General features: G+C 36.8%; 1 protein-coding gene across 1 annotated transcript in view; it reads left to right on the forward strand.

Moving 5' to 3' along the window:
• LOC124630258 (facilitated trehalose transporter Tret1-like) overlaps positions 1–25,053 on the forward strand; it is a 37,837-nt gene that overhangs the window by 10,935 nt on the left and 1,849 nt on the right. Inside the window, exons 2-9 of the mRNA XM_047164053.1 lie at positions 11,786–12,027; positions 12,811–12,969; positions 13,370–13,509; positions 15,311–15,543; positions 17,130–17,271; positions 17,735–17,861; positions 18,218–18,408; positions 24,753–24,891. Of these exons, the coding sequence (XP_047020009.1) occupies positions 11,786–12,027; positions 12,811–12,969; positions 13,370–13,509; positions 15,311–15,543; positions 17,130–17,271; positions 17,735–17,861; positions 18,218–18,408; positions 24,753–24,891 (1,373 nt within the window). The remainder of the gene's footprint in view (positions 1–11,785; positions 12,028–12,810; positions 12,970–13,369; positions 13,510–15,310; positions 15,544–17,129; positions 17,272–17,734; positions 17,862–18,217; positions 18,409–24,752; positions 24,892–25,053) is intronic.

The following is a 25,053-nucleotide window of genomic DNA, read 5'->3' on the forward strand; positions in this document are numbered from 1 at the left end:
CTCGTGCACTGTGATAATGATAATCTGGTTTGTTTTGACGTCAATTACCTTTGATATATTCCATATCTTATAATTGTTTTGCCTACAGTTTAAGTTACCTTGTGATTTCAATATAAACAAACGAAAAATGAAAGCAAATAAAATTATCACGGTAATTTTGTAGAATCAACTATTGTATATGCTTGAAATACAAACATCTTTTGTCCCGAAACTTTGTCGAATCATTCTTCCTTCTTGGTTCCTCTCAATAAATTCACTGTTTGTACAACAAAGTGCAGCACAAATGCAGCAATCGTCAACGGCTTAAATCTTGGCATGCACTTGCATATCGGTTCCGCACGTGAATTGCTTGAATTCATGAAGTGCCGACGTATTAGTGCTATTTTAGGACCCACGTTTTCAAGTGCAAGTCTTTGGGGTGCAAGCTCTTATAAGCTTCGTTCCTAAAGCTACTGCAGTTTAAGGTTTTCCATGTGCAGGTATGGGACTTTGGAGTTCAATCATCGTAACCATTTACGATAAAGGGGCAACCCTTTATTAAGATTACTATGATGACTAATATAGATTACTCGCTTGTCCATTATTTAACTATTCTTAAAAGTTCCTTATTTGTCATGTATATTTTTTTGGTAATATTGAGAAGCTTGAAGTATCTTTTAAATATTATGTCGTTCCGTCGTACTTTGTACCGCATCCGATATAAACTTCCCAAGCAGAAATAAGAAAAATCGTGACATATCCCATTAGAAAACTGTAGGACCTTCAGAATTTGCAGAAGCGTTACGAAAACGACCTTCTAGTTCAGTCACTCAGCGTTCAGTGTTATTTACAGCTGCTTTTTTATCCACGACTGCACCCTCAAATATTGAATTCCACTGTTTGTTCAAACTTTATTTATTTTTCCACGTAATCATTGGGCGTGATGTCAATGTCATACGATAGCTTTATTTTTGTTAGCCACATGATACAAAGGGGTTTGAGTGAAGTGTGGTCAGCAGGCCTTGACGGGGTGACTACCCATTTGACATTAACAAGGTTTGGAAAATATTCATGCCCTTCATTGTAGCGGTTTGAAGAGTTGGAAAGGACATGTGTAGCTCCTACTCTGATGGCAGTATTATTGAATTTACGTTGCTAATACAGCTTCTTATATTTTTTTGAAAGGTTCAATCAGAAGCCTCGTATTGATCACTGGCTCACTCTGAGGATAAATATCCATGCTAAAGAAATCAAAGTTATAGTTTTGGTCGTTGATAAATGTTAAGGAATGGATGAGTGAGCAAATTATGTATACCTTAGTTCCTAGTCCCAATCATAAGAGACGATGATTAGAGAGAAGAAACTAAAAGTAGAAAAATATCTCAATTAATTGAAGCCAACAAAAAAGTTTATATAAGAACACGCATCAAAACACGTGACAGTCACAAAACCAGAGAAAATAACGAAAGTGTTTTAGAAGTAATTAAATAGAAGACTACAGACTGTTTGAGCAAGATAACTGTCGCATGACAGATAGCGGTGACGCATTTGACTGCTTCGTATTGTTAGATAAATAGTGGTACATTATCTTGTAATGAACTTGCCATTTCTGGCCTTGTTCAAGAGATTATGGGAAAGAAATGTATATAATCGTCGCTTTATTTGATTCACATTTGATTCTTCTTGTATCTTATGTAACATCAAGGCATTAGTGCAAATTCTTCTCTTGAAACAATCTTGCAAAGACTTCTTTTGAAGTACCTATTTGTGACTGATATTGTGCATTGATACCATCCCTCACTCATTCGCTAGTTGCATGAACTGCATTTATATTCGTAGAATAGCAATCGACACATATCCTGCGTTTAAATGGTCTAAATTGGTGTAAGCGGAAAGGTTCGTCGAATAGGAAAAACCTTGTGTAATGTCATGCAAAATACTTGTGTGTCCCTCTCGTCATGTACTCGTCACTCCAATTAATAATGGAAGCTTATATGGAGCATAATATCTTATGCAAATATGCTTTATTATCACGTGGGTGTACAACAAAACGGTCGTGTGATTCGATTTCGTGCGGCAACACATTAACACTTGGTAAATAAACAAACATGCCTGGTTACGATTCGTATGATTTGCGCCAATGTACTACCAGGGTCTTGGCAACCAACATTTGAAATTCCTGACGTTAACGCTTTTTTTTGGAGGAATGGAAGAATTTATCGTGATTTTATTTTTGAAAACGAATACCTCGGTGATGTAAGATTTGATTTAACAGGGGTGGATGAATTTTGTTGCTATAGTTATCGGCACGAATCTTGAGCTCTGACCTTCACCTGCGCAGAAGTAATTTATTGGGTCCCTTTTGTGCTATGAAGTGAGGCGCGGGGGCGGGCTAAAGTGGTGATTGGCCCGCAGTGCATCGCGTCATAGCCGTCACTCGGGGTTAGTTCCTTGCTAATAAATCACTTCTGCGCAGATGTAGGTCAGAGCTCAAGATTGGTGCCGATAACTATACGTAATACTACTATAGCGCATAGGTTATTTCTTAGGTTGAAGTTTAGTTGAAGAAGCTATGAAGGGAGATGTTTTATTAATTTTATTCCATAAATTCATGAATATTTTTTACCTAGGAGCTGTTGGATTATATAAAGCAAAAACTAATACCCCTAACTTTCGATAACATTGTTCTTTGTTCTATCTGAACAATCTACTGTTTATTTAACTCTACACACACTGCGTCACGGGATCTTGTTAGACGGACGTATTGCTTCCAAGTACCATTTAAAGTATAGAATAAATATTTCAATATCAAATTAGTATATTATTTCTTTTAATCCCATACCTCCTATAGGTTATGGGCCCAGTGCGAAAAAAGGACATTTAGTAGTGAGAACATTCAGTAGTGCGTAGTGACAGTAAAGTGCATAGTTGTAAATAAAAATAAAGTTGTGACAATGGAAAAAGTGAAAAGAAACATTAAGCCTTTTAATGGAGAAAAGTACAGTGTATGGAAATTTAGAATTCGTACACTGCTTTCAGAGTTAAACTTGCTCAGTGTTATTGACGAAGAAATTCCTGGAACGCGATCCGCTGAGTGGGAAAAGAATAATAAGGCAGCCAAAAGTATTATAGTCGAATATTTGGCGGACTCATATCTTAATTATATTAATGAAAATGGGACTGCTCAAGCAGTTTTTAAACATTTTGACGCGATCTATGAAAGGAAAAGTGTAGCAACTCAATTAGCGCTGAGAAAACAATTATTGGGATTAAAATTAAAAGCCGATATACCCTTGATCAAACACTTCTCAACATTTGACGATCTGCTGACAGAATTATCAGCTGCTGGAGCTAAATTAGAGGAAACGGACAAAGTAGCTCATTTATTACTTACTCTCCCGAATACATATGATGGCGTTATCACTGCAATTGAGACACTATCTGAAGAAAATATCACTCTCGGTTTTGTAAAAACTAGACTATTAGATCACGAAGTAAAATTAAAAAACGAGAGTCGTGATACCAGTTTAAAGATACTCCATGTTGAAGAAAAATATAATAAAAACAGATACAATCGCACAAAACAAAACTATTTGAAGAATACAACATTCAAGAAAACAAACAAACAAAAATTTGTGAAATGTCATTACTGTGGACGCAAAGGACACAAGAAACAGGATTGTTTCTATTTCAAAAGACAGACAAATATACAAAACAATGCCCCAGAAAGGACAAGACAAGTCCAAACTATTGCCCTGCAAGAGGGAACGACCTCGAATTCTTCTTTTTCAGGATTTGCGTTCATGACAAGCGCATACCATTATAAAAAAGACCACTCGACAATTAAATTCCTATTAGATTCAGGAGCGTCTGATCACATCACAAATAGAGATGATCTCTTCACATCGTTTGAATGTTTAAATCCTCCTTTAAAAATTTCAGTAGCTAAAAACAATACATTTATTTCAGCAACTAAAAGGGGAAACATAAATCTTATCAGTCAAACAGGAGTGCAAGGAATACTTACAAATGTATTGTTCTGTGCCGAAGTACCATATAATTTAATATCGGTATCAAAGATGCAGCAAGCAGGATTCACCATAATATTTGATGACAAAGGCACACAAATTACAAAGGAAGGTAAAATCATCATGAAAGGTAAGACATTGAATAATCTTATAGTTCTAGAGTTTAAAATACCAGTAATAAAAGGGGAATCCGCTTCCCAAGCATGTTATGTTAATGAAAATAAATATGAATTATGGCATCAACGCCTAGGACATATAAGTAAAACTAAATTCCTGCAGTTAAAATGTCATAATATGATTGATGACTTAGATGAAATAAATACCGTAACTCCAAATGATAAGTTGTGTGAAGCATGCATAAATGGGAAGCAGACTCGCCTGCCTTTTAATAAAGTTAAAGACAAAAGTTACATTAAACGCCCTCTGTTTATTGTGCATTCAGATGTTTGTGGTCCTATAACACCTCCAACAATAGATAACAGAAATTATTTTGTTTTATTTGTTGATGAATACACACATTATTGTGTGGTGTATATGTTAACTTACAAATCAGAAGTGTTTACAGCTTTTAAAGACTATGTCGCTAAAAGTGAGGCTAAATTCAATTTCAAAGTAGTAAATCTTTATAGTGATAACGGTGGTGAATACTTATCCACCGAAATGAAAAACTACTGTAGAGAAAGAGGCATAAGCTATCATTTAACAGTTCCTAGGACCCCACAGTTAAATGGTGTTGCAGAACGTATGGTTCGCACAATAACAGAAAAAGCTCGTGCTATGTTAAATGGCACTAAAGCATCAAAACGTTTTTGGGGAAATGCAGTTTTAACTGCAGTTTATTTAATAAATATTACGCCTACGAAAGCTTTAAGTCAATCAAAGACACCATACGAGATGTGGCATGATAGGAAACCAAGCGTTAAAAATCTCAGAGTTTTCGGTTCAACTGTATATGTTCATAATAAAACCAGTAAAAACAAATTTGACAATAGGTCGTGGAAAGGAATACTGGTAGGTTATGAACCCAATGGTTATAAAGTTTGGAATACAGAATTCGAAAAATATGAAACTGTAAGGGACGTTGTAATTGATGAGACTAATTTTATCGAATCTAGGCCTTCATTACGACCTGAACGGAGTAATAATACATATTCCCAAGACGAAACTGATAATGACTCCGTAACAAAATCAGTGTCTTATAAGTCTCATAGTTCTGGCCCTAAATCAGATAGCTCTCAATCTGATGAATGCAGTACAAGTAAAATTCGAAAAATCGGTAGTCATGAAATACCGAATGAACCTGAAAATGAATCTGAGAGTAGTTTGAAACACAAAAATCAGGATAAACCTGATGAATTTTTAAATTTACGAAGAAGTGAAAGACTGAAAACATGTTCGCGTAAATCATATAATGAAAATGACTATGATGTCTATAGTGCGTTATCCATCACAAGTAATATACCAAAATCATTAAATGAAATTAAATCTCTGAACGATAGGAATCAGTGGGAAAAAGCAGTCAGAGAAGAACTCAATTCTCTTAAGAAAAATAATACATGGACATTAGTACCAAAACCATCAAATAAAAATATTGTAGACTGTAAATGGATATTCACTATTAAAAATGACGTTTCAGGTCAACCTTCAAGATATAAGGCACGTCTTGTCGCTAGAGGTTTCAGTCAAGAATATCTTAGTGATTATAATGAAACATTTGCACCAGTTGCTAGAATAGCAAGCTTTAGATTCTTAATTAGCTACGCAAATCAATATAATTTACTGATTCATCATATGGATGTAAAAACAGCATTTCTAAATGGTACACTAAAGGAAGAAATCTACATGAAAGTTCCTGAAGGTGTAAAATGTAAAGATAATTACGTATGCAAATTAAACAAAGCTCTTTATGGCTTAAAACAATCAGCTAGATGTTGGTACGAAACATTTGAACAATGTCTCAAAGAAATAGGTTTTCAGAACTCCCCAGTAGATAGGTGTATATATATGAAAGGTAAAGGAGACATTTCTAAAAATATTTACGTAATCTTGTACGTCGATGATTTGGTTATAGCATGTGCAGATTTGCAAACAATGAATAATTTCAAAGCATATTTAATGACTAAATTCGAAATGACCGACTTACACGATATCAAATTATTTTTGGGCATTAAAATAGAGAGACACCATGATAAAATTACTTTAGACCAAAGTGCTTACATTAAAACCGTTTTGAATAAATTTAATATGAGTGATTGCAATCCTATAAACACACCGATGGAGCTTAAATTAAACTATGAAGCTCTTAACGCTGATAAGAAGTGTGACGCACCATGCCGTCACCTGATCGGTTGTTTAATGTACATTATGCTTTGTACGCGTCCGGACTTAAGTACATGCGTAAATATTTTAAGTCGGTACACAAATAAGAACAATAAAGAATTGTGGTTATGCTTAAAGCGAGTTTTAAGATATATCAAAGGCACAATTGATTTGAAGTTAACATATACAAGAAATAATTACAATAACATCCTAAGTGGATATGTCGACTCAGATTGGGGTGGCCACGATTGTAATGATAGGAAAAGCACTACTGGATATGTGTTTAAATTATTTGATCAAAATACAATTACATGGTGTACAAAGAGACAAACATCAGTAGCGGTCTCGTCTACTGAATCCGAATATATGGCTTTATATGAAGCTGTTAAAGAAGCATTATGGCTTAAGTCTCTGGCAGAAAGCATAAACTTAAAAATTAATAAGCCCATTATTTTATATGAAGATAATAACGGATGTATTAGCATAGCTAATAATCCAACAAGTCATAAAAGGTCCAAACACATAGATATAAAATATCATTTCTCTAGAGAACAAGTTGAGAAAAATGTAATAAAATTAAATTATATTTCCACAGGTAACCAGTTGGCAGACTTGTTGACAAAACCTTTACCAGTCGTGTCTTTTATAAGACTGAGAAAAGGATTGGGTATAGAATAAGTTTTAATTTAAGTACAATTTCATTATGAAATGGTCTGATCAGGTTTTTCTGGGTTTTCCCTGATCCTGTGCAGCAAATGTTGGACCATTATTGTACAGTTGTCCCAGACCTTACTTGGAAGTATAATATGTTACGTCGTATTTATAAGTTAGTATTCACTTTGTAATGTTGAATTGTAGACTAGATACTGTATAGTAAACTAACGAATGACTAAAAGTTAGGGATTAATTTTTGAGGGGGCGTGTTGGATTATATAAAGCAAAAACTAATACCCCTAACTTTCGATAACATTGTTCTTTGTTCTATCTGAACAATCTACTGTTTATTTAACTCTACACACACTGCGTCACGGGATCTTGTTAGACGGACGTATTGCTTCCAAGTACCATTTAAAGTATAGAATAAATATTTCAATATCAAATTAGTATATTATTTCTTTTAATCCCATACCTCCTATAGGAGCAGATTGACCAGTCCCACTCAGGTGACAGATTCTGATGTCGAAGATAATAATTACGGTGCCATGTCTGAGTAAGTTTCTTGGCGATTTTCTTGGGATTTGTTTTCAATGGTCCAGACTGTGTTGTCCGATTGTTTGGTAGTAACTTCATTGTTCGTAGTTTTATATTTGTTCACATAAGCTTTTTAAGGTGAGTTTTCATCAACGGAGGTTCCCACGACAACAACTCGTTTCACATTTTGTCGAGTTCAATTGTTTTTTTTTGGGTTTTTTGTTTGTTTTTTATGTACATATTTGTTATACGGGTATGTTATTTATTTGCTGAAGTTCTAGATGACAGTTGTGTCTTCCCTGTTCACGGCAATGATTTAAGCTGATGATGATGATTTTATGCAACATTCGGTGAAGGTTATGTTCAATTTGTTGTTCTTAGTTAGTTAGATTATGTCTTAAAGATTTTTGTGTCATTTGTCTGAAAATTGGGAGTATCTGATTCCATTACATATTTACTGGTGAAGGTTATTTATTAGTTTTATATTCTCATTTGATTTAGACACTGTTTTCCAAATCAATGTTTAAAAGCGGACCTAGAACCGTTTGTCTCTTAAAGGACGTCAAACCAAGTCTTGGATTCCCCGGTAAGCACTAATTACGAGTTAATTAGGACAATTGGAAGCAGTTTCGACAGTCTTGTCGCTTCCGCCCTTTGAAGTCGGCAGAACAATGTGAATAGAACATATCTATATAAGTTATGAATGCATTTGACTACAAAAAAGTTACTTTGAATTCTTCATTTGAATAAAAAAACTGGCCAAGTGCGTGTCGGACTCGAGCACGAAGGGTTCCGTACCATTATTTATAAAATGACCAAAATATTTATTTTATTCTAGTTCTCAGTATTTGTTGTTATAGCGGCAATAGAAAAACATCATCTGTGAAAATTTCAACTTTCTATCACGGTTCATGAGATAAAGTCTGGTGACAGACGGATGGACGGATAGAGGAGCGAAAACAATAGAGTCCCGTTTTACCCTTTGGGTACGGAAACCTAAAAATGCAGCTCTTTAAAACCGATATATTCACCGTTAAAATACGGCAAAAGTCAAAACGTTCAGTGAGCTAGAAAGATTACATTTTTAGATGAATAAACTGGCGTTTTAAGTAATAAAATATTCTGCTTATACTATTAAAGTGATATGCTTATTTACTTAGACATCGGAAACTGGAGCGATATGACGAGGTGGTAAATAAAGTAAATAATTTAGTATGCCACGGCCAAAACCGGGGTAAATATTTTGTGTTAACAAAAGTATGATATGTCCTACACTTAGCCTGAAGGCATGCTTTTGAAATTATTAAAAAAAAACACACTTGATAAAGGCTTAAAAATTTAAATTTTAAAACCCAAGTTAAAAAGTATTGGCGGTAAAAATAACACATTCAAAAACCTAAGTCCTTTCTTAGGCTCTACACTATAATATGTGGTAGTTTTGGAATAAATCGCAATACAATACAGACAGAGTTCTGTAATATCTGTAAGGATTCTGTGTGTTTACAAAAAAGATCATTCACACGTATTCGTCGTCGTGTTCAGCATCCCAAAGTTGTGACATTGCATTGATATTATCACTATTTAGTGTTGCAATCGACCTCACGGGTATTGATTGCTTCTAGATATTCTAGAGGTCTAGGCGTTTTATTTTTCCTTAATTCACTGATGTATTTTAGGGACAATTAATTTTGGTGCAATATCGCTATGGACAATCGATTGCTTTATGTTTTTAATCTAATCAGAATTGGGCTGAAAAGTTATATTACATAATTGACAACAGATTATAAGCCAACGGTGAAAAAGTTGTTTGTATATATTATTTATCAATAGATTGAAAGGCCTCATACACATTACCAGACTCTAATTTCAAAACACGGGATAAATCGGTTATAGAAATCCACAATAAAAGATGAAGAATATACATATTAGAAGTAACTAGTGTTCAATAAATACTATATTTCTTCCATTAAAAAGGCCACCTTTTATTCAAACCAGAGCTATCTCATTACAAGCAATGCATATGCAAAGCCATGTGCAATATGCAGCAAGCGACATCGAACAAATGCAGTTATCACCAATGACAGTATTTATGACTGTTTAATGACTTTCCTGTAGCAGTATAGAGTGATAATAATGACCAATTTTATATTGTTTTTGTGACCTTATAAATATACGAATTTCGTAACCGTTCTTACGCATCAAGTACTTAGCTTCTGTCATCATCTGCCTAGCCTTTTCCCAATTATATAGGGATCAGCTTCCAGTCTAAGAAAATGCAGCTGAGTATAAGGGTTTTACTTAATGACTGTCTTCCCGAGCTCCTGAACCCACTTACCCTCGCAACCGATACCTACCTCTTAATAACACTTGTTGTCTGACTTCTGCCATGATGATAACTACCAAAGAGGTTACCCAGGGATTGGACCAACCTATTAAAGTGTCTTCTGAAACTCAGAGGAACACGTCATGACAAGATGCTCACCCATCCAGACCGCGTTAAACGCCGCTTACCCGACGGAACACCACGTCTTGTAGCCAGAAATTATTGTCTAACACGAGGTGCAGGTAACACATTGGCATCCACACCAGGAACGTCTTTTGTTTTTTTACCAGGGCCGCGGTAACTCTTTCGAACAATCCCGCAGCCCCGGCAGTAACTGATGTTATGGCGCCACTCCAGCAGCTGCACTCTGGGCGAACTTCAGTTTAGCGTCTGACGCACATACTCTATAATGTCCGCTTTAGATGTATTTATATCGCGGAAAAAATATAAATACGTTAATACGTAACATTCTTTCACTACATTGTTCATTTAATAAATGTCAAATCTATTTCAGTAGGTTTATTTTAGAGAAAATGAGTGTGTATCTAATACTGTAATACGTAAAGATCATAAAATATTTGTTGGTAGAATACAGTTGTTCTAGATTTGACGTCATTGTTAACCCCTGCGGTGCTCGGTATGTAGTCAATTAAGCCCCTTAGCGTCACTATTTTATTCGGCAATAATAATTAGGGAATTGCAGCTCGTTGTTATTTTTATTTTTACTTCTTCCAAAATAAATATTTATAGCTCGTTCCAGCCGTAATTTTTTTTTATTTACATAGATATCTAGCTGGCTCGCTAAAATTGACTATTGAGCTTGGCTTCCTGTATTGAATGAATGCTTCAATTCAAGTATACATTTCTGGATGAGGTTATCAAACAGTGGGTAATTCAAACATAAGACAATATGTGATTATGTTTTGGTTAGAAACAAAGTTGCACACATCAAGCTACTGGAGATAACCCAACTGATCTTACTTATTGTCAATTGAATTTAGTGTGACTTCTAACAAAATGCAAATGATATCATGATATCTCGAGCATTCATTTCTTATCTATCTTCGTCTTGTTACACGTTATCTAACGCATTAGTTTTCAGTTGTTCTCAAACTTCTTTTACTACGGTAATTTGATAAAAATGGCAAAATAATTCTGTTTTTAAATCTTCCTCTTTATCACTCTAACTTTTAAACTAACTGGTAAGATTAAAATAAAAGCCGTATATATAACTGTAATGAAAGGACAGAATTTGTTTTTCTCACTGACAGTTTATTATGTTAAAGTTTATTTTATATATTTATTTCTAATAGATTCAATGTTTATACTGTGTGCAAAGCGATGTCTTTCCCACAAGTTCAATGTACATAAATACATTAGTAATTATTTATCTCCTGTAATTACTGTCTAAGAAAAAGTAACGGCGAATCGATTTGAATAAAATATATTGAAATTATTAATAACCAGTCTTACCAAGGGGTACTGGCAGAGTAACTGGTCTTAGGAGGTCAGATAGGCAGTCGCTTCTTATAAATACTTAGCGAATCTGGTTACACTGGTAGCTGACCCCAACATAGTTGGAAAAAGGCTAGGCAGATGTGATGACGACATTATTAGCGATAATTGATAAATCAAGCATTTCCTCTTTACAAACAAACTACTGGGTAATGAATTATCACAAAAATATCATTGTAATTAAGGTGTATAAATATCTTCATTAAATAGCAATTATTTTGTAAAAACAAGCATATGTTTTTAATCTTTATTTATATTGTTGATAAAATGTTGAGAAACATTGGCCTCTGAGGGTTAACGTGAGTAGAGAGGTCGAAAAGGCCTCGTTATCGCTAGTTGATAACCCTTACACTGCTCATCATGTCTCGTGAACAATAAGCATATTATTTTAATACTACAAAGATTTAACAATCCACCTCCTTTGTTCCAGGAAAGACTCAATACCATTCATCAAGAATGGTCTCCCAGCTACCATCACCAAGACGCCTCTCCCGGGCAAGGCAAGCAAGGAGGGAAGGGGCAAAGCCCTAAGGCAGGTGATGGCCTCGTTCATTGCCAACTTGGGGACTATCAATACTGGCATGGCTTTTGGATTCTCGGCCACGTCACTGCCGCAGCTGAAGCGACCAGACTCCTATATACATATTACGGATGATCAGGCTAGTTGGATTGGTGAGTAAACTTCATTTTTAAATCACGTGTTCTTGGATTATTATCTGCAGTATTTTCGCCAGTGGTTTGACCCACATCCCTAGGGAACTTCTCTGTACACCCGGTAAAGGCTGTGCAAAGGACAGGAAAAATATTTTCAAAAATCAGTTTTGACCGATCCAAGTCAAACCTCGGTTGCATAACTCTCTGTAAAAGATTAGTTAATGCAAGTTGACATTACGCCATCAATTCAGTCAAAAGTCGGAAAATCTGCAAAAACATGAGTGATTAACAAAAAAATTGCAGAAATAGTTCCCGGAAGTTTGTGGCGCCAACGCAGTTAGATAATAATCAGTTACATTAATCTTATCTTAAGTACATCCCATCTCGTGTGTTAACTCGAGATTAAACTATGTAAACATTATAAGATAAATTACCATAAGCAAGTAATTCTAATAAACTGAAGACTCATTTTGTCTATTCTTATGTGCCTATGATCTCTGCAAATTATTAATATGAAATTTCGTTTAAACGGCGTCCTTACCGTGTGATTTGACCTTAAGTTTGCGTCAAATAACTTTGCCCCTCTTAACAGTCTGCCATTTGTGGGTGTCAAATCACCACTCACGTAAGCAAGTCCTTAGTTGCTAAATTCACAGTTTTCAAGTTATTTGTCGAGAACCTTAATTCCTTGGAAGCCTGCATTTCTGGATAATTATTATTATTTACACCATAATGTTTCTTATGATGTGTTTCTTATGATTCTCCCTAAATGTTTCTTACATGCCATAATTATTTTTCCAGCAAGTTTAAGCGCAGCGGGCACGCCAATAGGATGCATTCTCAGCGGATACCTCATGGACAACATCGGTCGCCGGCGGACGCTCATCATCACAGAAATACCTCTCATCTTCGGCTGGCTCATGGTCGCTTTCGCTCAGAATGTTCCTATGCTTTATATTGGTAAGTTATATGATGATATTCTAATGGATTGGTAAGAAAATTGTTTTTCCTTAAGGTAAAATTATAGACAAAACTGTTGGCTGATATTCAGCCTGATGTTTGTTTTATTTCACAAGTAATCGTGAATCAATTTAAATTTAAGGCTGATTTAAAAAAAATCTCTTTTAAAACTTATTTATATGATAGCCCGCAGAGATCTCAGTCGCCCCATTATTTTATTTTACAAAGTTTTTCCTTAATGCATAGGTAGCTCACTTATGTGCCTCATACCCTAACGATGTGGTATATACCTCACCCATGCCGCCCTAAAAATGGATAATGGGTAATCGTTGGTTCTGCAGCTACCCCATCTACTACCGCTAAGTCTACCTTCCAAACCTCACTTGCCTCTCTATTCCAGGCAGGCTGATGATCGGCTTTGGTTCGGGCATGGTGGGAGCGCCGGCCAGGGTGTACACGTGTGAGGTCTCACAGCCACATCTCAGAGGAATGTTAGGTGCCCTCGCGTCCGTTGGCGTGTCTACTGGTGTCTTGATACAAGTGAGTTATAAGAACAGTGGCTTAATGTTCTTTTAATTTACAAAAAAAATATTGTAAATTAAAAGTATGTAATGTAGCGTGAAAGATTTCTTCAGGCTTGAAGTAATACTGTAGTTTGAAATAGAACTTTATGTACAAGACATACGGTTTGACATCTTACTTGGAGTTTCAATACAATTTATGATAGGGAAATATTAAAACTAAGTAACTAAGTACTACAAAATATTCATCCGCATCGCTGTCAGCTGGGATCGTGCCCAAAGGGCTGGCTGCATTGCCGCACTGGATGGCAATACATATCCTTTCACGAGTGGACTCCACTAATCGCTTACTGATTTCTCGAAAGAGTCTGTGGGCACCTGGGCCCAATGGTCCCAAGGTTTCAAGGTTTGAAATTGGTTCAAATGTGATTCAAATCTACTCATTTACCTTTCAATAATGAAGCTCTTTGGCAATGTGAAACATCAATAACAATATAAGTGTAAAATGAAGGTCAAGGTTTGCTCATTTACAAAAATAAGTAGTTTGAACAGGTAATTGGATCGTTATGATCATTTTATATGGAACATAGAGCATAGCTCGATTCGCAAATTATAATGGCCTGCTAATTAAATAGACACGAATTTTGTAAATGGTATCGATCACATGACTTCTCATCGATTCTCAGTCGTTGATGAGGTAGGTGAGCGATCGGCAGAATATCGTGAGTTCTAAGTCCGCGTAAAAATTAGCTTATTGAACTTAATTTTTCGTATTAGGCAATATGTAATTTGGCTCGTATCGGAAAATTGATAGATAACCCGGAGGGTTGGACCTAATTTTATAAACATGACTGATGGCCACTTCTATCATGTTAATATGAAAGCTTAGGTATAATGAATTTGTGATCGCTTCTTTAAAGAAACTACATAATTATGAGTTTACAATTGACAAAAATATAAATATTTTAAAAGGTTCCCTTTCGAGGTATTTCACACCAAAGAGAAGTTGAATGAATACTATAATTGTTCGCTCTAATATTATCATCACGATTATCACATTCAAGCCTCCTTTAAAAATTGACATCTAAAAAAAATATCATGAGATAAACGAGGTGTCAAAAGTAGAGCCAACGAAATCTAGTATTTTTACCAACATTATATTACATATTCATATTAGCGTTATCAATCACGTAATATTAAAGAGTCACGCTGTCAAAGACGGTAAGTATCATAATTGAATAGTTGCTGATGTAAAATTAGACCTGTCGCCTGACAAACGGATAAACAAGACTGATATCAGTAGAGCAAACTTCACGTGGTACCTAAAGAACACGCGTATTCATAGATACGTCACTAGATGTTTGCTTAATTTTTTTTTTTAAGATTAATTAGGTAAGTTACGATAGTAGGGGGCGTGACTGCTTGGTTTATCTTTGTGTTTTGCCGTTCATACTACAGTCAAGGTTGCAGTTGAACTTTGATTAAGTAACGTGCGAAATTTTCCGAAAATCATTGTTATAGTGACGTATGTAGCGCCAACTCCAAACAAAATTAAGATTACGATAGGAACAGGATGTTTTAAGAAAACAAAAAACAACTTTTCATATTACATTAAAAATAATGTTATATTTACGACTGCTGTAGTCCATTGCAGCGACCTTTTACGTCGACATAAAAGAAAAAGCTTTTAGGCTCATACTATTAAATTCCATGAACAAATCCAATAAACGAAATACTTACAAAACCAAGAACAATCTTAGGCCCTCACTTTAGAGCTCAAAATTAGACAACACCATTAACCAACATCCATCTTCTTCCAGTACGTAATAGGCAGTGCAACGTCATGGAACATTCTAGCAGGGATTAGCGCCACCGTTCCTATACTCTCGTTCCTGGGCATGCTGTTCCTCCCAGAGACTCCCAACTACTTACTGCAGCAGGATAAGAGAGAGAGAGCTGAGAGTTCTCTTGCGAAACTAAGAGGTTCCACTTGTAACTTGGAAGATGAAATACAGAAGATGATTGCGTTTAAAGAGAAGAATCATGTTGAACCGTAAGTGTTATTCAAGTTTCATCATCATCATCATCATCAACTTTCAAATGACTTTCAAATGGATCGGCCTGTGTAAAACACCTACCCGCGATCTCTTTACAGGCTTTTTTGTAGGTCGTGCTAACTTGCGTTTGACAATTTGAGGTCTCCACTTTAAAATATTTCGGGGTCCCATAGTCTATTGGTTGAAAAAATACCATCATTCCTCTTTATGCTTATCATATTTCCTGCTATTTTGGCTGTTTTCAGGAGCTTGTACCTGGTTTAGACCATGTATTCCTAACGATTAATATAGAAGTCAGAGATTCAACTGTGTTTGATTGTTGCCTAGAAACATTGCACTCTAGATCTCAATAATATTATTGTTTATAGTTAATATTTGCTAATTATAACACTAGTACAATAATATCGAGTGTACAAGATATATTTGTATTTAAACAAAAGGTTTTGTTAAACAATTTGCTCTAATTTAGCTTTGTTTTTCTTAACTGTAGACGTAGTTGGTTGTATTAACACATTAGGTACTACTGTTTACAAACAAGTCAGGTGAACTGTTCAATATTTAATATCGGTGTAGATGACGTTAACATGACGTCATGAATGAAAAATAGCTCGCAGAACCTAGTACAATAAACTATTTATAAGAAGCTACAAAATAAGACATGAGCTATCACCATGTAAAACACTGGTACCAAACTGCATCCGGGTATTCTGGAAGTCGATCCCTACTTAGTTGGGAAAAGGCTAGACAGATCATAAAATATTAGTTTAACATTTTTAAAAGCTTTGGTTTAACATGATTTTTATAGTAGAGTCATAAAAACTTGAAATAAAAAAATGTTACTTCCTTGCAATTTCCACTTATTCATCAGGCTAACTTCTTACTTTGTATTATTTCTGATACGCCGTGATTAGGTACTCGCGTTAATACTACATCTAATCCATGTATTTTACTCTCAATGCTCATATTCATAGAAAGAGAGTCACGATCTATAACTCCATAGATACTTGGACTTATTTGTGGTAGATAATGTCATTAGTCGCACTGATGCACAAGTGTTTATAATATGAATACGATTGCATATGCATCCGTCTAGTGTCTAGTAATTACTTCCTTGTCTAAATATACTTACATATAGGTAATGCACGTAAGATGCTAATTAGAATGTTTAATTAATGTGCAGTAGAAATGTCTCGTGATTAATTTATCTACGTTGATAGTAATAAATAATTAATCTTATCATTTCAATTCGTGGCTTGTAAGCCAACTTAGGTATCGAGAGCTGCCATGAATCAATGAGTTCTCATTTTAATGTCTCGCTTTATTCTTCTTCCATTCATCATCATCATTAGCTTTTCATATGATCACTGCAGTCCATAGACCTCTTCTCATATAGAGAAGGCATGAGCTTTAATCAACATACGTTTGCTCACGGCGGATTGTCGATTTCAGACTTCAAAGTCCTTTCAAGATGACTTAAGTACTTCACTTTTACTCAATCATAGGTGTCCAAGAAGACATAGTTGATTAGATTGAATAATGTCATTAGATTAGAACTTGCCATTTATATCGGTATAATTTTCAGGTTGCACGGAGCGCGCGAGATAATCAAAGCGTTGCTGTCACCTTCAACACTGAAACCTTTCACTATCCTGGCGATCTACTTCTTCGTATACCAATGGTGTGGAGTCAACACTATCACTTTCTATGCCATTGAAGTTTTTGAGGTATGCTTTTAAATATACATTTTATTTTATAAGGGATAGGGGTAGGATGATGATGATCTTATTTTATAAACTACTTCCCCGCTTGCTATTGTATCCTGTATCCTGGCAGATTCCTTGAATCACATAGAAATGTTAATACTCAATCCTTCAAATCACCTAAGTTGGTTTCTGGTTGGATCAATATTAAAAAATGTGAATGTAATCTTAAACTGCAGCGCCTGCACTTTTTATCATAGCAGTACATCGCGTAAACTAGATTTAATACGCTTTCAGTCCATTTTAACTGTGTGCTTGGTCTTATGAAACGCATTCCACCTTTTTACGATCCTAATAATCATCAACTAAATTACTTATTACAATGTTGACTTTCCTCTAGTCTTTGTAATCCCCCTACAATCTTCGAATAAGATACTTGTCTTGTTACATTCATGTGTGTTAAAAATAATTATGTTTCTGTTTGCAGGCATCAGGGGCGATGGCTAACAAGTACTGGCTGACAATATCCATGGGTATCGTGAGAGTAATATTCACTGTAATCGGCTGCATTCTCTGTAGAAAGTGCGGTAGAAGAATGCTCACCTTTGTCTCTGGTAAGTATTGGGAACTAAAAATATGTGTGAAATGTTCAAAAGTCCGATACGAGAGATTCAATATAACAATTAGACACTTATACAGGAAGAAAACCAATTTCTCTATATCATGAACCTAATGTTCAGCAGTGGACGTCCTATGGCTGAGATGATGATGATGAATACCTAATACCTACCTAACCGGGTTCGATAAGCAGCATGGAGTCTGTTTGTAACTTTACGTAAAGTTCGAAAAAAATTCTGAATTCTACTCAGAGATCTCTGTTTTCGGTGTGTAAGCTAATTAAACCTGCAGCTCCATCGATAGGAAGATCACATTTTATTAATATCAAAGACTTATCCAATATCTTTTTCAGCTCTCGGCTGCGGCATCACGATGATAATCCTGTCGATCTACATGTACTTCGTGAAGTTCTGGAGAGACAACGACCTGCCGCCGCAGTACTCCTGGATACCCGTCGCTAGTATCTTCATCTTCGTCATATCTTGTACCCTGGGGTATCTGATTATACCCTGGGTCATGATTGGAGAGGTTTATCCGACGCAGGTAATTGTTTATTACTGTTCTTAGAGGTCAGATCAGAAGTGGTACTTGAAAATGAATAACACACGTCTATAAACATTTAACCTGGTAAGGTTTATTTCTTACAAAGGATCTAGCAGAAGGTAACTTTGAATAGCAAATACAATATCGATAATTAATTATAAGATCACGATGTGACATCTTCAACGTCCGTCATCCTTCTATCCGTCATAATTTCTTCTTCTATACCAGCCCGGTCAGGCCAGGTTGGTAGCAAGGAGGATTCATATCTAACACGGCCGTTCCTGACCCTGCGGCGTCCTCGCCCGCAGTATTATTCGCCTCTTCAGCATCAGATCAACTCCCCATAAGCTGATCACCGACATGTTGCTCATGATCTGAAACATGTTAAGCAAGGTATAAGTAATTTACTCGTAGTAGTCGTTTTTGTGTATAAGTCTGAAGCATGTAATATGTTGAGAAAAGGAAGGGTAACAAAAAAAAGGTTTCCATATTTACTTCTACTTGTATGTAAATCATACTATGGGCGCAAGTGTGCACTCAAGCACCCACAGGCAAAGGTATATTGAAAGGTGTTATGGTAGTAACCAGCTTCAGACTAAACACGAATAAAACGAGTGCATCGTGAATGACAGAATCCGGACTTCCATCACTCGCCATACACCGCCAGATGACAGAGGCTCCCAGTTTGCATGTCATTTTACGCATTCATAGCATAGGCACGCATTTAAGCTATAGGTTGCATACTATGACGACGTGAAACAGAGACAGAGGCTCCCAGTTTGCATGTCATTACACACGCTCATAGCATAGGCACGCATTTAAGCTATAGGTTGCATACTATGACGACGTGAAACAGAGACACATACCGTCGTATGTTCTCCCAGTGGTCTAAACAATAGTCCCACTCAGAAACAGAGACCCATGCCGTCGCATGTTCTCGATGACAGAGGCTCCCAGTTTGCTTGTCATTACACACGCTCATAGCATAGGCACGCGTTTAAGCTATAGGTAGCATACTATGAAGACGTGGAACAGAGACCCATACCGTCGTATGTTCTCTCAGCGGCCTCCAAAGTAACACCGCCACGGTATAAAGAGAGACCCGTACATTCATACGTTCTCAAAGTGGTCTAGACAACTAGCACCACCAGTATAGAAAACCAAAGAGCCGTAATCTCGTACGGTATGGTAGGGTATGTCAAAGTCAAAATCAAAGTAAATCAAGTAAAATAACAGTCAGGTCAAAATCAGTCATTGAAAGTAGACCAATTATATAGACTAACACATTTTCACATCAAAATTCATGCATCCTTTCACGGCACGCACACAGAGACTCATGTACATTCGAACGTCTTCAAAGTCCTTATCCTTGTCAAATTGCCTCGCAGCTCTCAAAGAAAGCTGAGGAGGTGTCCACCTGCTTCGTTACAGCGGAAGTAGTGGCGTTCTAATAAACTTTTGTAAGAGGCACCAAGATACAAACGGCCAGCAACATTGGCACACTGCAACGCAGGCAGCAACATTGGCACGCTCCGATACAGGCAACAACATTAGCACGCCGCAACACAGCCAGCTAATATGGGCTGGCCATATTAGCCGAAGAACCGATAACTGTTGGGGTAAACGAGTTCTAGAGTGGAGACCACGACTCGGCAAACGTAGTGTAGGACGTCCTCAGGCACGGTGGAGTGATGACTTCCCCAAGGCGACTGGCAGGAGCTGGATGCGAGCAGCCGAAAATCGATCTCAGTGGTGTGCATTTGGAGAGGCCTATGTCCAGCAGTGGACTGCTATAGGCTGATGATGATGAACACAGCCAGCAGCACTGGGACGTTGTTATCAGCAGCACTGGAACGTTGCTATCAGCAGCATTGGCACAAGAACATTGCTCACTGCAACGCAGCCTCGTGTATCTCTGTCCTGCTTATTACACGTCTTCGTGTACAATTCTGTGAACAAACATTCAAGCACAGTATAGGTACATTTCGCTCGGCCACTGCTGACCATTCGTTTGAAGGATCTAAGTTTTCAAAGAAATAAATTGACTAAATTATAACTTTGACACACAAAATCAAAATAGTGATCCAGTTAATCTCCGAAATATCATCATGACTAATCATGTGCCAACAAAGCTCATAATACAACTGCCATTACGTTATGGTTACATTTAGCTCATGCTACTTCTTTTTTTCTACAGTACAATACTTTTAAGCAAACATAAGTGATCAACGGTTGAAATTGACGTATACAGTGTTAATCATCTTTTATGAATGGAAAAGGTCACGATGGTGATTCTATTGACGTTGCCACCTTACGACACCATGACGACCACAAACAAGGAACTAGCCAGCAATATTGGGCCGCGCTGTGGGCCGCGCCGACACGGCCATCCTGCGCTTTACACGTCCTCGTGTAAGTGCGCTGTAACAGAAATAATACCAAGGAACATCTTTTCGTTCGGTCACTTCTGACCATAAATTTAAAAATCGATGTTCTTAAATAAATTATATCCAATTAATCTTTAACAACCAAACAAATTCGCCCGACCCGGGGATCGAACCCGAAACTGCCCAGCAGTCGTGCTATGCGTCTGCCAGAGCAATGAGGCCAATGCGAACTCAACTTGAGAACCACATGTAAAATAAAACAGATCACCTGATCGCCTGAATGCATGATATACCAGGCATACTGTCCACTCGCTCTCATCATTCGAGCAGTGTCGCGCGATGTGCTGACCGGCGGCACTCCGCACAGCATGCAGCAATAAAGCAAGCGCAAGAAGTGTGAAACTTCAGCACATACGTCGTCAAATTATGTGCTCCTCACGTAGTAAATCTCGTTGTGTTTTCTGGTTTCAGTTTATCTCGGATATCTGTAGTAAGAAGGTTGAGGAAGTAGGCTTTGGGCTAGATTCAGGCATCTGAGTGTTTAAAAATTTAATTGACGAACTCTCATGCATTATTAGTAAGGAGTATAAGTGAACATAATCATTTTAATAAAAAAAGCGAAAACTAAGCTGTACCTAATTGTTAGTCAGGCTTGCAGATTGTTAAGAATCATTGCCGTTACTAGGAGTATTCATTTCAATTAATACGTTCCACTAAACAAATCTTACATTAACGCTGCCTTCCATGCCTGAGCTATAAGTCAGTGTACGTCTTAACTAATAGGTAATCTATTGCTCAAAACTGGTAAGCAATTGGCTAAAACAACGTAGTTATACAATGGTAGGAGCAAACTGATATTTCTGTGCTTAGTAGAAAGTGTCATTAATGGGGTAGTATATGAAGCAAGTTCATTGAGCTCTGTCTAGTCCAGCTTGCATGCAAGTAAGAACATTTAGTTAAATGTAATAAGCCAAAACATTTCAAAAGCAGATAGAAGATGTATCTCTTTGCTTCTACTATTTAGCCATCATTATTGCAGTTTTCACTGTCATGCAAACACTTTTGCAAACTTCAAAACATAGGTTTTGTATTAAAATCTACAATTAATCGAGTATTTCAGGCGCATTTCGAGAATCGAACCCGAGTCGTGGCGCACTGCAGACCAATAAACCAATAAGAGGATTTAGCATAGTTGCGTATGACTTAATTTCTTAATTATTTATAACCGATAAGATACATAAGAACTGGATTGATCTCACCAGGCATTATCACTCCATGCTTCTTGTAATATCTCTGCAAACAAACATCATGCATGACTCATGTTTGGTCGCGCTAAGCCTTTGCGCGTATAATAACAGCAAGGAGTCACACTATGTGCTAGCTATCGGCTGGCAGTGCTCGTGGACACGAAGAGAATGAGGTGGATATTTGCTAGGACCGTGGTCGGCCCTACTGCTAGTGGTCTCCTTCCACACGAAGCATATGAGCGGCCTCGCGATAGCTTGAAGAGCTGTTTCATTCGAAAAACAGGATGCGTGTTCCCAGCATGTGGTATTATTCTCGCCACAAAACGAATTATCACATGAAACAGAATAATAAGTCAATTCATTCTAATGCAATCATGTAAATACAACATGACATGTCACCATAGCAACTGCTTATGTATTTGTAACCACGACAAGACTTGTTATTGTAAAATTTATGTCAATTTCCACTATTTCTTTATGATTTATCGAAGAATGAAGAACTCTACGTCGATACTATTCTCTCAGCTAACTGAACACAAAATCGTATTTATGCAATTCCTCTTCAACATTATTTTTAGTGTAACAAATATATCACACTGAACATTCAAATAGTTTTAACAATTGGTAATCTAAGGCTTCACTTTTATATAGTTGTCTGCCGACGTGATGAAAAGTAGCGACATGATGTACAGCACTTCTTTCTCAACGCTAGGCTTATTTATACCTCATACTACGACAAGATATATTCCTGAGTTTTAGAGGTAGATGCACTATCTGCACCATTCATAATCTAAACATCGGATAGATGATGGTCATAAATGTGTAACTTGTGACTTCAACATGGCTGTTCATGGTCACTTCCTTCGATATTCGATATTCTGCGTAAGAAATCGAAATGTTTGAAAATAAATCCAAGGGGTTAACACTAAAGCACTAATCTGCTATTGTAAGGAATCTCCGTAATATCGCTCTGATAGAGTTCCACCCGGTGGACAGTCTTCAGTGTTTCCAGGATCCGATCGCTTTTTGTTTTACAAACAAGCTACAGTGGCTGTCACTTTTCTTCTCGCAATTTTTATCCAAGACTTGTATTGCGTGACCAATTCATCCGCATATCCTGGGCTTCTGAGTACTAGTATGTTGTCCGATATTACACCCAGTACATGAGGAGCATTCATATTGTCGCAGCGCGATTCGTGAGATTATAACTGTTTCGTCGTTTTTCACGAGAATGCCCTCGAATGTAAGAAATAAGACTTACTTACAGTTGACGTGAAATTTCATGAACAAAATAAATAATTATTGGATTCAGATGGCAAAGGGTAAAGAACGCGTGGCGATCCCACTTCTGATCTTAGAGGTCAGATCAGAAGTGGTACTTGAAAATGAATAACACACGTCTATAAACATTTAACCTGGTAAGGTTTATTTCTTACAAAGGATCTAGCAGAAGGTAACTTTGAATAGCAAATACAATATCGATAATTAATTATAAGATCACGATGTGACATCTTCAACGTCCGTCATCCTTCTATCCGTCATAATTTCTTCTTCTATACCAGCCCGGTCAGGCCAGGTTGGTAGCAAGGAGGATTCATATCTAACACTGTATATTCGAGATACTTTATACCAGTCAAGGATGTATCACGAAAGACTCCTTAATCCTGCTGTCATGTTGGCAGGGATGTGGATGTCATCCAGCTTTCTTCAGAGATTTGATAAAATTTCAGTGCGTGTTACTTTAACGATAGTTATCGGTGATTTGATAATAGCCGACAATACCGCAACTTTTTATGTTTTAAAAAAAATTAAACCGACTTCCCAAAACACTAAAAAGCAAAAAAAAAACTATTTTTAGGTGCATCGGCCTAGAAGTCGGTGTCTAATGGATGTTACTAAGTTAATTTTGCCACCGACTTCTAGGCCGATGCACCTAAAAATAGTTTTTTTTTTTGCTTTTTAGTGTTTTGGGAAGTCGGTTTAATTTTTTTGTAAAAAAGTTTTTTATTTAAAGCTTTTCAGTGATACGAATAGTTGTCACTATCCATACAAGTGAGAAGTTCTCATCAATACAAAGAATATAAGTCCAAATACGAGGTATTTTACATATTCAGTTGTCGAGTTCCCTCGACTTACTTTCTCTGGTCTCCATCATCAGGTCAGCTCCAAACCTTCACTGTTGCAAAGGTCTTGTCAATACAAATAATTTAAGCCCAAACACGAGGTAGTTTACATATTCAGTTGTCGAGTTCCCTCGACCCTCTCTGGTTTCCATCATCAGATCAGCTCCAAATCTTCACAGTTGAATAGTGCTTTTAGGCGTACACCTGAGTGTCAAGTTTTTACCCTATGTATGCCTACAACTTTCGAAGGTTGCCCTCGATTTCTCAGGGTTTCCATCATCAGATCCTGACCTGATGACTATGGGACCAACTGGCAGCTATTCCAAGTCGAACAAAAAAAGAATCACGTAAATCGGTCTATAAACCTGGGAGTAATCGATGTACATACATAGAAAAAAAAAAAAAAAAACATACCGGCCGAATTGATAACCTCCTCCTTTTTGGGAAGTCGGTTAAAAAATATACTCACACCTGTGTAGATATTCATAGGTAAACAGTACAGATATGTATTTAGGCATATTGGTAAGCATCTCCTTCGTCCATTCGTCTTTTCATAATTTTAAATCGTATTTGACTGATGTCCCCAGGTACGTGGCATAGTGGGCGGCATGACGACATGCGTGGCGCACATGTCGGTGTTCTCCGTCGTGAAGACGTTCCCCTTCCTCAAGTACCATCTCAACGACTACGGCGTCTTCGGCTTGTATGGCACCATGTCGCTGCTTGGTAAGTTGTGAAGTTCTAGATTTTATGTTACTGCTTTTCAGGTGCCGTAATAACAGACAAGAGAAATATTGCCGCGTGTTGAGGTTACTTAAATAGAAGAGAATTGAGGGTGACAGCTCGACCATCTCAAGTAAATGTCTCCAGCAGTCTGACTTAAGAATT

Source organism: Helicoverpa zea, chromosome 5 (genome assembly GCF_022581195.2).
Source record: "Helicoverpa zea isolate HzStark_Cry1AcR chromosome 5, ilHelZeax1.1, whole genome shotgun sequence".
In the NCBI taxonomy this organism is placed as follows: domain Eukaryota; kingdom Metazoa; phylum Arthropoda; class Insecta; order Lepidoptera; family Noctuidae; genus Helicoverpa; species Helicoverpa zea.